This window comes from Acipenser ruthenus, chromosome 8 (genome assembly GCF_902713425.1).
Source record: "Acipenser ruthenus chromosome 8, fAciRut3.2 maternal haplotype, whole genome shotgun sequence".
Taxonomy (NCBI): domain Eukaryota; kingdom Metazoa; phylum Chordata; class Actinopteri; order Acipenseriformes; family Acipenseridae; genus Acipenser; species Acipenser ruthenus.
In genome coordinates this window covers 45,499,912-45,515,496 of record NC_081196.1, presented here as the reverse complement: position 1 = coordinate 45,515,496, position 15,585 = coordinate 45,499,912, and the positions used below count along the sequence as shown (strand labels likewise).

General features: G+C 34.7%; 1 protein-coding gene across 1 annotated transcript; it reads right to left on the bottom strand.

The window, feature by feature from the left end:
• Positions 1 to 1,173: 1,173 nt before the first annotated feature.
• Positions 1,174 to 7,551, bottom strand: LOC117406529 (potassium voltage-gated channel subfamily E member 2-like). Its single transcript, XM_034010602.2, has 5 exons — positions 7,474 to 7,551; positions 6,620 to 6,662; positions 3,319 to 3,404; positions 2,469 to 2,511; positions 1,174 to 1,576 (listed from the first exon to the last, which is right to left on the bottom strand). Exon 5 carries the CDS (start codon positions 1,555 to 1,557, stop codon positions 1,195 to 1,197), a length of 363 nt encoding a protein of 120 aa, XP_033866493.1. The 5' UTR covers positions 1,558 to 1,576; positions 2,469 to 2,511; positions 3,319 to 3,404; positions 6,620 to 6,662; positions 7,474 to 7,551; the 3' UTR covers positions 1,174 to 1,194.
• Positions 7,552 to 15,585: the final 8,034 nt, after the last annotated feature.

The following is a 15,585-nucleotide window of genomic DNA, read 5'->3' as shown; positions in this document are numbered from 1 at the left end:
TTTTAAATTTAAATACGACTCATTTCTCCCCCCAACATGAAACTTCAGATTTTTCGCTTTACCTCACATTGTGGTATCTCACTGTCTGATAAGCTGAGGGGCACCTTGCAAGACTGATTAAACAAAGCAGGGTTCTGTGTAGAAGGAGCAGCAGTTACAGCATCATCTATAATATATATTTATATACACTCCAGAACACTGAAATTGGACTAATATGGTTGTGTTTAAATGTCAATTTTAACAAAGCCTACTCAAAATAATATGTATTTTCCTTATTTCCATCCATTACATGACCCCTATGAAGTTACAGTCACCATATGTTAAAATGTGTTTAATTAATGACCATGGTTGATGAAAATTGAGAAACAGCACAGCTGCCTGCCTTGGTTGGTATGTTATTAATGTCGTGCTTCCACTTGGTTGAAATATTCTCAACATGTGTTTGTCTTTAACCCTGTTCTGTCCCTTCTCTCCTATGAGTTACATGGCATGTTCAGACAAAATGGCTTAATACAGTACTGGAAAATGGACACTGTCTCATCCATGTCGCACTTGAAAACCAAATAAGGAAATACATAAATCAACGTTTCAGTCTTCTCTGTGAAATATCTTAAAATCTACCATATCATGCATATACAGTGTCTGAAATCCCAAATGAGGTAAACAAGTAGGTTACAGTATACCATGGTTAACCAAGGGATTAACAGACCCGATGAGATGTATCCAGATAGTTTGTTTTCATAAAGGACCAATTTAAATGCTTGTTTAGCAGCAGCATAAACTTTTAAAACACTATTGAACCAAATCTTCCTAGGACTTTGTCAGCTCTGTTGAAGTTAAGATTAGTTCCAAAATATTCTTGTGAACATCTAATACTGCTTAATAAATAGCAGCATAATGATGTGCAAAAAATTGCGAAACTAATTAAAAAATTAGTGATGAAAATGAATTAGGGAAATAACATTTTTCAACTTAGCGAGTGTTGAAAAAGTTGAAATACTTTCCTGGTGTATCATAAAATAGAATGTTTGCTTCTTTTTGGGTCACAATCATCTACCTAAATAAATAATGATACCAATACAAAATGAAGCAATTGATACAGTTCATACAACTGCAATATAGTACGGTCACATGTGACGGGAAGGAAATATCAACAATAAGAATTGGACACAAGCTAAGGAAAGCACATGGACGCTATGGAGAAGGGGTTCCAACATCATTACATTCCCGGGCTCCTTTGTTTTCCTGGATGTGACAGCCGAGATCCCCCAGGTTCAGAACATGGCTCTTGGCACCCCAATCCGTTTCAATGTAGTTGTGATAGGGATCCTCCGAATGCTCTCTTCTTTTGGACTTGACCATGCTCACCAGCGTGACCATGATGAAGAAGGAGAGGATTCCCATGAACAATGCCACGTACAGATCAGAGCCATGAAACTCCTGTGTCTCAAGGGCCTGGCTCAGGGCCTCTTTACTGGCTGTGACGTTGCGATGCTGTTCATCCAAGTAGTCTTTCATGATTTTTTCAAATATGTTGGTAATTTCGGTGTCTGACATTACTGTGTTCAAATGGATCCTGTTAGAAAAACACATTTAACATGAATCTGTCTGCAGTTTGTTTCTATATTTTTGAATGTGTGCATTTAGGATTTTAGGATGGTGTAAATCTATTAATATACCTGAAGATTCAATTTTAGTTATGATGCCACTAAAAGTAGTACCACATAACAAAAGCTATGATAACTCTTTTGTATTTATTTATTGCAAACATAAAATTACAACTGTTAATGTTTTAGTAAACAAAAAGGCCACTAAAAGGATAAAGGCACTATATTTCAAATGTAATCCTTGGGATAGGCTTCAGGGTGTCCAAAACAAAGTTCTTTAGAATCTGTGGGGGTTTTTCTTATGTTTTCTAAAATTGATATTATTTTAAATCATATTCACTAACCAACAAATTACCATGAATCCTGAAAACTGCTATTATAGGCTTAGATCCATTTTTCCAAAGCGTTTAATACAGTCTTTAATTAACTCCTATTTTTAAGGTAAAACGGTAAAATGCTGGTTAATATTTTACAAAACTAGAAAAACACAATTACGTTTTATATTTAAAGTTCTCTTAAGCACATTCAATGTGTTTTTAATTTAAATTTTTATTTTGTAACATTAACATGTCTAACCCTTATAGTATTTAAAATACCTTGTTCCTGCCAAAAATATAACTAAGGTAGGATAAAATTAACAAATAGCAAATTTGAATGTATTTTTCAGAGCTGGGTGAGGGTATCGTTCTAGATTAGAAACATGCATTTTATATTGTACTGTTAAAGATGACATTCTTTTTTAACATGATTTAAATCAAAGAAAATCAGTTTTCTCAAATTGTGTTAGGTATTATTTCAATAACTGTAACATATACAACACACATATTGTGGAATGAATTAACAATAATAATAATTGCCTACCTTTTGGGGGACAAAATATGAATGGCAAATCCAGTGAGTTGTTCTGAATGAAAAAAAAAGGCATTATGAACATTAAGCTTTAGGCACTACAGTTTCATACATTACATCACTGACCACTGATAAGCACACCCTGTAAAGCTACGTTGACTTTGCTTTAAAGTCTTCTAAATAATTGCATGGGTTAACCTTGTATGTAACTCGTGACATACCGTGTAAGTTAGTACTAATGTATGGTTTGCAAATGGGAGTTTGTTATTCACATTGGAGTGGAGCATATTACCAGGATTTTGTTCAGCTAGAAAATGAGAATAATGCAGTAGCTAAATGAGCTAATTCCCTTTGTAAAAATAAAATTGTATAAGACAATGATACAGCAATACTAGGATATTTGCATATCATTAGTGTCGAATTATATAGAAAATCAAAATGAAACTGGCGTTCCAAAACTTTCCTGTGGTCGCAGTTTTGACTCCAACATGGATTTTATTATTTCTTAGGTGTTTAACAACAACAACAAAGACTAGTTTTACAAACATGAAACTTTATTTAAAGCATTTTTCAGGGGTGGCCAACCCTGGTCCTGGAGAGCCACAATCCAGCAGGTTTTATAGGTAACCCTTAATCATCAGTTTCTAAAGAATGCAAGCTGCTGATCTATTTAGCAAGTTAAAGTGTTCAATTAAATCAGGCAAGGTCAGCTCTGGTCCATGAGAGCTGCAGGGGGTTCAAGTTTTTGTTCCATATTATCTCTAAATTACTTAATTGAACAAATTACTACTTAAATTGAAAAAAAAAATACTGCTTAACTAGTCAAAATTCAAGTCTTTAGAAATTGATGATTAAGGGTTACCTTCAAAAGCTGCAGAATTGTGGCTCTCCAGGACCGTTGACAAGATCTCCACTAGATGGCGCCAGATTATTGCCAAGAAAATTGACCTGAAAGTTGTAAGAAATGTATTTTTGTAATAATCATTGTAACTTTCTGTTTTCCTTTTTTTGTTTGTTTTTTTGTTTGTTTGTTTTTTAATCCTAAGTCAAAGTTGTAGAGCCTTCATTGGTGTTATGGTCGATGCTTGTTTATTTTATTTCAAGTTACACACTTGAGTATTTTACCGTGTAGTACATTCCGTTTTGTCATACTGCCCCTTTTATTTTCAGCAGTAATTTCTTCTGTAATTGAAAGTCCTCTCTTATCCTTCAAAGTGCATGGTTGGGGAGATTGTGATTTATTGTTCCAACCTTGACTGTGTCTACCCGGATAAAAATAAATGAATAAACAAATACATATTTATACACTTCAGCAAATTCACCTCTGATTTCACTAAGTCATGTAGACAAACAATTTGGCTTGTGCCTGTATCAGTGTACCAGTTTCATTCACATTAACAAGAATAAAAAAATTAAATCAAAAACAGTCTGAAGCCTGTTTCTTGCTCTCTCAAACTGAAAATTTAAGTCATGTAATGCTTCATTATAGCAGGTGTTGAATGTAAAATCCATATTAAAATAACTACAACATGCAGTACCAGGTAGCTGGGTAGACATTCGTCTCTAACATTCCCCTTGATAATGTATTATAAATAAACAACTCAGGTGTTAACCTTTATACAGGTTTCCTGTGATATATTAATGGTAAAAACAGAGAGAAGTGAAAAGTGTACAAAAGCCCAGTCGAAGCATGCTGATGCACAGGAGAGTATGCTAAAGAATAGAAACGTATGATAATGTTTGGTAAAAATCATGGTAAACTATGCCATCAATAAATAGCATAAGCAGGGGACATTGCATTGCAAATTTCCCATGGTAAAGTCTATATGGGGATATATAAAATGCTCAGTTTATTGAGTCCAGTCATTTGAGGGGAGATGTGTGAAAACAAGTCTTTTAAGAGAAATGTGTGTGTTCTGTTTGAACACTAACTTTTTGCTTTGAGCAGTCAAGTCTTGCGATTGCAAAAGAAAAGCAGCCAGTGTATATAAAGCCAGGATTTATTTTTTTCTTTTTTAACAAGTTTATATAAAATGTGTTATTGACATCCAAACATTCAGTCTGTGGTTAGTGCAGGTTTTATATACATGGGCTCAGATGTGTGGCCAAGTTCTCAGGATTCCATGGTTTTTTCTGTGCAGTTTGTTGAAAGAGAGTTCAAGGTAACTTGAGTTCAGTGGGGTTTCTTTGCCTAATTTTGCATGCGTGAACAAATATGGTCACTTTCCACACAGGTATTTCCAGGGTGCCGATGAAAGGGGTTACCAGGAAATTCAATCCCAGACCATTTCTGACTGTTGAAGCAGTGACAAGACAACAGTCAGTCAAGGTTTGCTGGATTTGCCTTCGTTTCCTAAAGTCTATCTTGGGCCCTGAAGGTTAAACTAGGGAGCCAGGTCAGACCTTCACTGTCAGATTCCTATCTGTGGCTTTCTGTTAGTTTCCTACCTGCGGTGAACATTTTCAAATCTTATACTCCAGATTGTAATTAGTTAAGATTGAAACAAAAAAATAAGAATTTACTCAAAGTTAAAGCTTGTCAGTGTCTCTGAATCTAAATGTTTGGATATGTTTGTTTTTATTTTTATATACAGCAGTGTATAATGGCTATTAAGTACATCTGTTCTTTCTTTTATCCATAATATATCACTTTTTTTTTAGCTTGTAGATTTTATCGATTAGAACTATTATAAACATGTTAGAATGTTTGTTTATGGGTTTGTGTTCTCGTTTATGAGTGTGTACAGTAATTCTAAGAAGTGTTTCTGAATGCACATAAATTTTTTTCAATCACATGATTCTTGGCAAATACCTACTTATGTCATACAATTTGTTTTAGGTAAAAAGTGGGTGTGTATGCTATACACATAGCTACTACTCTAAATCCAGCAAAACTGTCCCTATTAAAAAAAAAAATCCCTCATAAAAATCATATTATATTTATCTATCATATATTATTGAAATCCTTAGACCAAAACTTGCTTATACGGTATACTGTCTATATTTCCATTTCTGTATTTCTATACTACTTAAAATTTGCCACACAAGTTAGTAGGTCAAAGTGAAGGGTGCAGTTTCCAGAACCCTGGAAGCATGCATGTAGTTGCCGGCTCAAAATGGTTTACGAGATATCAACATATTTAATGTTAACATATTTAATGACTTGTGAAATACAATTCAAAGCTGCTGCAGTATGTCCACAGTTTTGTCGTTTCAAATCATTTCACTTTAAACTTTAAAACTACAGTGTGCAGTGCAAAAGCACATCATGAAAAATGCTAGAATAAAAGTAGCTATATTTAAAAATATATATAAAGACGTGAAATTTCCGGTCCACTAAAATGAAGCAGTGTAACAACAGAAAGCATAATCAATGAGTCTCTATCATCTGATTTGAAATCGCCGAACTCCACATCTTCGTCATCTGAACCTTCATCATTTATGATGCAAGCAGCTGACTGAATCATTAATGCACAGAGCAGCTACTTCTAGGCAGTTTTTTCTATTCACGTGATCTGCAATATTTCCCAGGGCGTTGACTCGACAGAATCTGGTAATTGAACAAACCAGTATAACAAAATATAGAGATTTCTACAATATCTTATGTTTTCTAAAATTGATATTATTTTAAATCATATTCACTAACCAACAAATTACCATGAATCCTGAAAACTGCTATTATAGGCTTAGATCCATTTTTCCAAAGCGTTTAATACAGTCTTTAATTAACTCCTATTTTTAAGGTAAAACGGTAAAATGCTGGTTAATATTTTACAAAACTAGAAAAACACAATTACGTTTTATATTTAAAGTTCTCTTAAGCACATTCAATGTGTTTTTAATTTAAATTTTTATTTTGTAACATTAACATGTCTAACCCTTATAGTATTTAAAATACCTTGTTCCTACCAAAAATATAACTAAGGTAGGATAAAATTAACAAATAGCAAATTTGAATGTATTTTTCAGAGCTGGGTGAGGGTATCGTTCTAGATTAGAAACATGCATTTTATATTGTACTGTTAAAGATGACATTCTTTTTTAACATGATTTAAATCAAAGAAAATCAGTTTTCTCAAATTGTGTTAGGTATTATTTCAATAACTGTAACATATACAACACACATATTGTGGAATGAATTAACAATAATAATAATTGCCTACCTTTTGGGGGACAAAATATGAATGGCAAATCCAGTGAGTTGTTCTGAATGAAAAAAAAAGGCATTATGAACATTAAGCTTTAGGCACTACAGTTTCATACATTACATCACTGACCACTGATAAGCACACCCTGTAAAGCTACGTTGACTTTGCTTTAAAGTCTTCTAAATAATTGCATGGGTTAACCTTGTATGTAACTCGTGACATACCGTGTAAGTTAGTACTAATGTATGGTTTGCAAATGGGAGTTTGTTATTCACATTGGAGTGGAGCATATTACCAGGATTTTGTTCAGCTAGAAAATTAGAATAATGCAGTAGCTAAATGAGCTAATTTCCTTTGTAAAAATAAAATTGTATTAGACAATGATACAGCAATACTAGGATATTTGCATATCATTAGTGTCGAATTATATAGAAAATCAAGACTTATGAAACTGAGCGTTCCAAAACTTTCCTGTGGTCGCAGTTTTGACTCCAACATGGATTTTATTATTTCTTAGGTGTTTAACAACAACAATAAAGACTAGTTTTACAAACATGAAACTTTATTTAAAGCATTTTTCAGGGGTGGCCAACCCTGGTCCTGGAGAGCCACAATCCAGCAGGTTTTATAGGTAACCTTTAATCATCAGTTTCTAAAGAATGCAAGCTGCTGATCTATTTAGCAAGTTAAAGTGTTCAATTAAATCAGGCAAGGTCAGCTCTGGTCCATGAGAGCTGCAGGGGGTTCAAGTTTTTGTTCCATATTATCTCTAAATTACTTAATTGAACAAATTACTCAAATTGAAAAAAAAAAAATACTGCTTAACTAGTCAAAATTCAAGTCTTTAGAAATTGATGATTAAGGGTTACCTTCAAAAGCTGCAGAATTGTGGCTCTCCAGGACCGTTGACAAGATCTCCACTAGATGGCGCCAGATTATTGCCAAGAAAATTGACCTGAAAGTTGTAAGAAATGTATTTTTGTAATAATCATTGTAACTTTCTGTTTTCCTTTTTTTGTTTGTTTTTTTGTTTGTTTGTTTTTTAATCCTAAGTCAAAGTTGTAGAGCCTTCATTGGTGTTATGGTCGATGCTTGTTTATTTTATTTCAAGTTACACACTTGAGTATTTTACCGTGTAGTACATTCCGTTTTGTCATACTGCCCCTTTTATTTTCAGCAGTAATTTCTTCTGTAATTGAAAGTCCTCTCTTATCCTTCAAAGTGCATGGTTGGGGAGATTGTGATTTATTGTTCCAACCTTGACTGTGTCTACCCGGATAAAAATAAATGAATAAACAAATACATATTTATACACTTCAGCAAATTCACCTCTGATTTCACTAAGTCATGTAGACAAACAATTTGGCTTGTGCCTGTATCAGTGTACCAGTTTCATTCACATTAACAAGAATAAAAAAATTAAATCAAAAACAGTCTGAAGCCTGTTTCTTGCTCTCTCAAACTGAAAATTTAAGTCATGTAATGCTTCATTATAGCAGGTGTTGAATGTAAAATCCATATTAAAATAACTACAACATGCAGTACCAGGTAGCTGGGTAGACATTCGTCTCTAACATTCCCCTTGATAATGTATTATAAATAAACAACTCAGGTGTTAACCTTTATACAGGTTTCCTGTGATATATTAATGGTAAAAACAGAGAGAAGTGAAAAGTGTACAAAAGCCCAGTCGAAGCATGCTGATGCACAGGAGAGTATGCTAAAGAATAGAAACGTATGATAATGTTTGGTAAAAATCATGGTAAACTATGCCATCAATAAATAGCATAAGCAGGGGACATTGCATTGCAAATTTCCCATGGTAAAGTCTATATGGGGATATATAAAATGCTCAGTTTATTGAGTCCAGTCATTTGAGGGGAGATGTGTGAAAACAAGTCTTTTAAGAGAAATGTGTGTGTTCTGTTTGAACACTAACTTTTTGCTTTGAGCAGTCACGTCTTGCGATTGCAAAAGAAAAGCTGCCAGTGTATATAAAGCCAGGATTTATTTTTTTCTTTTTTAACAAGTTTATATAAAATGTGTTATTGACATCCAAACATTCAGTCTGTGGTTAGTGCAGGTTTTATATACATGGGCTCAGATGTCTGGCCAAGTTCTCAGGATTCCATGGTTTTTTCTGTGCAGTTTGTTGAAAGAGAGTTCAAGGTAACTTGAGTTCAGTGGGGTTTCTTTGCCTAATTTTACATGCGTGTACAAATATGGTCACTTTCCCCACAGGTATTTCCAGGGTGCCGATGAAAGGGGTTACCAGGAAATTCAATCCCAGACCATTTCTGACTGTTGAAGCAGTGACAAGACAACAGTCAGTCAAGGTTTGCTGGATTTGCCTTCGTTTCCTAAAGTCTATCTTGGGCCCTGAAGGTTAAACTAGGGAGCCAGGTCAGACCTTCACTGTCAGATTCCTATCTGTGGCTTTCTGTTAGTTTCCTACCTGCGGTGAACATTTTCAAATCTTATACTCCAGATTGTAATTAGTTAAGATTGAAACAAAAAAATAAGAATTTACTCAAAGTTAAAGCTTGTCAGTGTCTCTGAATCTAAATGTTTGGATATGTTTGTTTTTATTTTTATATACAGCAGTGTATAATGGCTATTAAGTACATCTGTTCTTTCTTTTATCCATAATATATCACTTTTTTTTTAGCTTGTAGATTTTATCGATTAGAACTATTATAAACATGTTAGAATGTTTGTTTATGGGTTTGTGTTCTCGTTTATGAGTGTGTACAGTAATTCTAAGAAGTGTTTCTGAATGCACATAAATTTTTTTCAATCACATGATTCTTGGCAAATACCTACTTATGTCATACAATTTGTTTTAGGTAAAAAGTGGGTGTGTATGCTATACACATAGCTACTACTCTAAATCCAGCAAAACTGTCCCTATTAAAAAAAAAAATCCCTCATAAAAATCATATTATATTTATCTATCATATATTATTGAAATCCTTAGACCAAAACTTGCTTATACGGTATACTGTCTATATTTCCATTTCTGTATTTCTATACTACTTAAAATTTGCCACACAAGTTAGTAGGTCAAAGTGAAGGGTGCAGTTTCCAGAACCCTGGAAGCATGCATGTAGTTGCCGGCTCAAAATGGTTTACGAGATATCAACATATTTAATGTTAACATATTTAATGACTTGTGAAATACAATTCAAAGCTGCTGCAGTATGTCCACAGTTTTGTCGTTTCAAATCATTTCACTTTAAACTTTAAAACTACAGTGTGCAGTGCAAAAGCACATCATGAAAAATGCTAGAATAAAAGTAGCTATATTTAAAAATATATATAAAGACGTGAAATTTCCGGTCCACTAAAATGAAGCAGTGTAACAACAGAAAGCATAATCAATGAATCTCTATCATCTGATTTGAAATCGCCGAACTCCACATCTTCGTCATCTGAACCTTCATCATTTATGATGCAAGCAGCTGACTGAATCATTAATGCACAGAGCAGCTACTTCTAGGCAGTTTTTTCTATTCACGTGATCTGCGATATTTCCCAGGGCGTTGACTCGACAGAATCTGGTAATTGAACAAACCAGTATAACAAAATATCGAGATTTCTACAATATTGCTGATGTCTGTCATGCCAATAAAGCACCTTTGAATTTAATTGAATTGAATTGATTCCTGTTCTTTAATTCCTGGTAAAATAAAAACATTAAATGTAGATTAGAAACTAAATTGAAAATATTATTATGGATAAACATAACAAAACAATAAACCTCAGTATGGACAGAATTAAGATGAAATGTAATAGACAGATAAATTGCTATTGTAATACTTAACAACAACATTTCATTTCAATGTTTCTCAATTCTTTTTAATCTTCATGTAGTATACTGTTGGGCCCAGATTCTCCTTGCATATGGTGCTGTTAATGAAACATTTTGATGTGGCATGTGAAGGGCAGAGCATCATAACAAGCGCATACTAAGTAGTAATTAAATGAGCCGCATAACTGAGTTTTTAAACCCAGAGAGCTTGGAGTTCTTAACTATGCCCTCTGGCTATACCCATGGACCTGGCCCCCCTTCATTACCCACAAAACTATTTATCACATTATTTTGTCCTTGATGAACCTTCCCTGTTTAACCATAAAAAAGCAACTATAATATGGTGGTTTCAGGTGTATTTGGTTTAAATTACGGTTGATCTTCAAAAGGATTTCTTTTTGCAAATCTCAGTACTGTTTAAAAGGAGATTACAGCAACACCCCACAACAGAAATAAAATATCTTTTATGGACAGTCTGGCAGTTTGAAGTGGTCAGAAACTCCAAGGTGGTTATCCAGGAGGAGCTAGAAGGACAGAAGTAGGAGAGGACGAGGAATACAAAACAACAAACAAAAGATTGAGGCATTAAATAGAGGCTCAGTAAGAATAATCCAGTTTACACTTTTTTTCTGTAATTAGAGGGTGATCTCGTTTACACAGAATAAACACAAGGAGCCTTTTTGTTAAGCAAGTGCAAAAACAAATACACAGTTTAAGAAAGACATAATAAATACTACTTAGAGCCTACTCACTGAATAATTAACCTGCTCTTTACTCCATTTTACTGGGTCTTGCTAATATTCTATTGTTACAATAGTTTTTTCTCCGCTCAGAAATTTGGCTTTGATTTAATGATTTAATACGAGTCATACGTTTGTTACTCTGATTAATGGTATTATCCAAGTCAACTAATGAATGTAAAAAAGAGAGTTATCTCTACTTAGGATACCAACACCCCTTTATTACAACACACTGATGTCTCTCAGGTCTTATCCACACTGACAAGACCCATACCTACCAGCTTTAAAGGTCTGACAAGCCACGGCATTTGGCATTTGTAACCTACCAGGCATGCCTGCCATGGAATAATCTGGAATCCTTTTGTTGTGCATAAATTAATAATGCCGCTGTGGAGATAGACAGAGTTACTCAACTGTCAGGGACATAGTCATCAAACAGACCATCAACAATCTGGTATTGGCTCAACAGATCTTTAATTGCACCCCCATTGGTAATTTGACAATAGGTCTGAAGACTAACGTGTGCTGTCATAGGAGTTGTGTATTTCCAGCAGTACAAAACGAATCTTGCTCCACAGTAATTGTTTACTAGATTGTTACTTCTATGACTTACTACTGCACAGAATGTCTATAGCTTGCAACTATAGAACTAAAGAGCATGTCCTGAATTCAGGTCAAAGCACCTTAACACAGACCATATCAATAAGTATAAACAAAATACTTGCATAATTGCATCAAGACTGTTAACATTATTTAAGCAATAGAACCAGAAGAAGAGGGCTTTACCGTCTGGTATGACTAGCCTTGTGTGGTTAAATGTCCCGAGGCGAAGGCGAGGCCACTCAACATAACTTCTGGTTCTATTGTTGTTAGAAAATGGCTGCGTTAAAAAAATTACATTTTTGGAAGCTATTTTCTATTTAAACAAATTTGTTTTAAAGAAGTCTGTATTTATGAATACAGTTTACTTTCCTAAATAAGGTAACAATGATCAAGACAAATTACATAAACAGTAAAATATTGATATAGTCTAAAAGAAAACGCTTTGTTACAGTGATTTAAAAAAAAAAAAAACTTCTGAAGTAATACATAACTTATGTTTGCATTGTATCTTTCGTTTCAGAAACAAGCGCTGTCAAATCCCAATCACATACAAATACAGTAACAACTTAAGGCCACCTCAGTAAAAAGAACACCTCACAACCAAGGACACTTTTTTACAGTCCCCTATTTGGTCCCAAATCCTATAGAATAAAACAACACTGAAATTCCATATAAAACAAATATATATTTATAATGGTTATAATAATGACCATCAGATACAGTGCAATACAGACCTCTATTTAAATAAGATTCTTCACTCTTTGTGCATTGTCTCTTTTCACACAGTCACTACTGGAAGAAAACCCTCACCCAGTATTACCACCAAGACTCTGCTGTTGGGTATCTAATCAACAGGTCACTAAATCATGGATTGTGTATTACAGTACTTCACTTGGTACACATCCAAATGATACACTCAATTAATTATCGTGGGAGGAAGGTGAGGCAAAATGAAGGCCAACAGTGATTTTATTACTTAAATGCTTCAGTCAATGAAATGAAAATCCAAGAACAAATGGAGTAATTTTCCACTTCGGTGAAGGAAAAAAACAGAAGAGGCATTTATATGGGTCGTTCCTCTTTTCTATATATAAACATAAAAAAAAGCACACCGGTAGTTTCACAAAGGCAGTAATTTTCCTGTGAGCAATGAGGCTAATACTATTGCCACCTGCCCTACTTTTTTATAACTGTCCCAGTTTTTAATGTTGATGTCCTGTTATTTTCCTACCAGGCACACAAAAAAATTACGCATGGCCTGAGCCGCTCAGAAGCACCAGGAACTGCATCCACCTTCAGTAACAAGACAGTGGGGTCTATTTTAATGATCTTAACAGTGATGACTCTTAATACCATCACTCTAAAATCTATGGACCTTTGCCAAACTTTTTTCACTGTAGTTTGATGCTAAGATGCAGGTCTATAAATAACACCTATGGAAAAAACAGCTTGATTAAATTTGAGTTAAAGTGCAGTGCTATTTGGATGTTCCACTGTTTCGATCATGAAAATATATTTATGCAACACGCACACAATACCAACTGGTCAGCAATAGAAATTTGATATACTTTTAACTGGATGATTAAATATTTTTTAAATAGAAGAAACCTGTTATATGCTTTGAAAAAGATTATACTTCGAAGCAGGAACACCATACACAGCACGCTATAGTCTGGTGCTGGATAAAAGTCCAAGACATGAAAAAATAAAATTTCCGCACCCAGAATTATTGCTCACCAAGTTATTTTATTTATTAGTTCATCATCAATGTTAAACGAGACATTTACGTTTCAGTGCAACAATCAGGATTCTCAATAAAGGAAAACAGCATTATTACATACTGTATGTAGTCTGTGTCCTCTCACAGAGCCACTTAATAATCATATAATTAAGGTATCAATTAAAAACTATTATAATTATCTTGTATTAATCTCTTGTGCGATCCTGCATGTTCCATTTAATTATTTATTTACAGCCAAAATCACATTGTATAAATAATTTCTTTCATGTCTGTCCACGGGAATCACCATACCACCCCAAAACAAAACAAAACAGAAGAAATGACAACACTGACCAAAGGTATTTAGGCACTTTCATCGCGGGGACTGGAGAGCTAAAGAGATAAAAAGAGAAAATAGAAATAAACATGGAAAGAGAGCCAGGGGTCTCATCAGCCGCCCCCCCCCCCCCCCCCCCCCCCCCCCCTCCTGCTCTAGGAGCCACCTCCGAGGGGGTCGAGGCCAAATGACTGGGCTCCGAGGCTGGGTATAAGCTTTGCTCTCCAGAGAGGGACTGACATGGGTGAAAACGATTAGATTGAGCAGAAGAACAATCAAATGGAAGATAATTAGAATCGTTTTGGCCGGGGGTCGCTACTGGCACTTGGGAGCCTTCCTCTCGGAGGACGAGGCTGGCGCGGCTGAAGGTTGGGATGTGAGCTTCACTTGCCCCCAAAGGAGAACACCCGGCTCCCCGAAACTCTGCCCCCAATGCAAAGAAGAAAGAATAGAAAGAGACAGAGGTTAATTAATAACAATTCATAATAAAATAATCTTTTTTTTCCTTAGGGATTTAAGGACTAATCTCAACATTCAGTGGAGAGGAAAATGAATAGACCCTGCTCTTTGCAGCAGCCCATACGAATTGTTATCTTTGGATTCATTGGAGTTGGTTGGTTTTCTTAATGGAAACTTACTCCTGTTTACTTATACGTTTTACTAGACTGCCGTTAAGGTGCTTTGAAGCAAACATACTGCATTGGCACTAGAAATGCATAGAAAACAGTACGTTTGTCGAATTCATGAACAAACTACCTACAGTCTTTTTAAAAAATACATTGTTATTTGTATTGAAAAAAGCAGTAAACATACAGTTAGAGTTACTTATAAATGTTGCTCCTGGGTAAGTTTGGAGATAGAAAGCATAAGACTAGTCATATGCTTATAAACATGAGAAGATGTTTTATGAGGAAAATATTTTCTTATCTTCATTCATATTGTTCTTGTCCAGATGCGAGGAGCAAAGTGTTACCTAATAATAAACCATGTGTGCCCAATATTTCCTGTGATTAAGCAAAATGCCCTGTTTTCAATGCGTTCCAGGTAGTGTTTTGCTGTTACTCTACTTCCAACCTCCAGTTAGTTACACAGAGGATACTCCATGACTGTCATGGAGTCCTGTAGTTATTTCATGAATGAGGATAGTAGAATAAAGGACCAAGCCCCAAATGGGAGCCATTTTCATCAGTGAAATAAATACAGCAATCCATGAAGTATTTTGTTTATATGCAACGGTATTATGTTAATATATAATTTATGGATAATAAAGTATGTTTAGCCTAAATCGAACAGTTGAATATGGGAAATGACTTTCCTTAGATGAAGCTGGTTATTCTCATCAATTATGAAAACTAAACTGAAAGTTATCACATTAAGTTAAGTGTCAAAGCAGGCTTTGTGATGTGTCAATCCTGTCACAGATATGTTCCTTCCAGAAGGAGAGTGATGTATTCAAGTATACTGGGTATGTATTTTTCATACCTGTATTTATAATTTAACCTTCTTGCTGTTTGTTGAAGGTAAACACTATAAGCCTTTTTTTAACATCAAAGACTAGAGAAAACTGCTTGTTGACTAACCACATGAAAGACGCCATTAAGGGGTGGGGAAAATGTCCCTCTTCTGATGAAAGGAAGTTCGAGAAACAAACAGAGCTTTCTTTAACCTCGGGTCAGACAAAATCTAAATTCTATGTGCCTTAGAATTTGTTGGTATTAAAACGAAAACTCACAATGCCGCCCAATTACTTGGTATTAAAACAGCAGTGTT

Excerpts from the sequence above, each read along its gene's own strand:
- LOC117406529 (XM_034010602.2), bottom strand. The coding sequence starts at position 1,557 with ATGTCAGACACCGAAATTACCAACATATTTGAAAAAATCATGAAAGAC.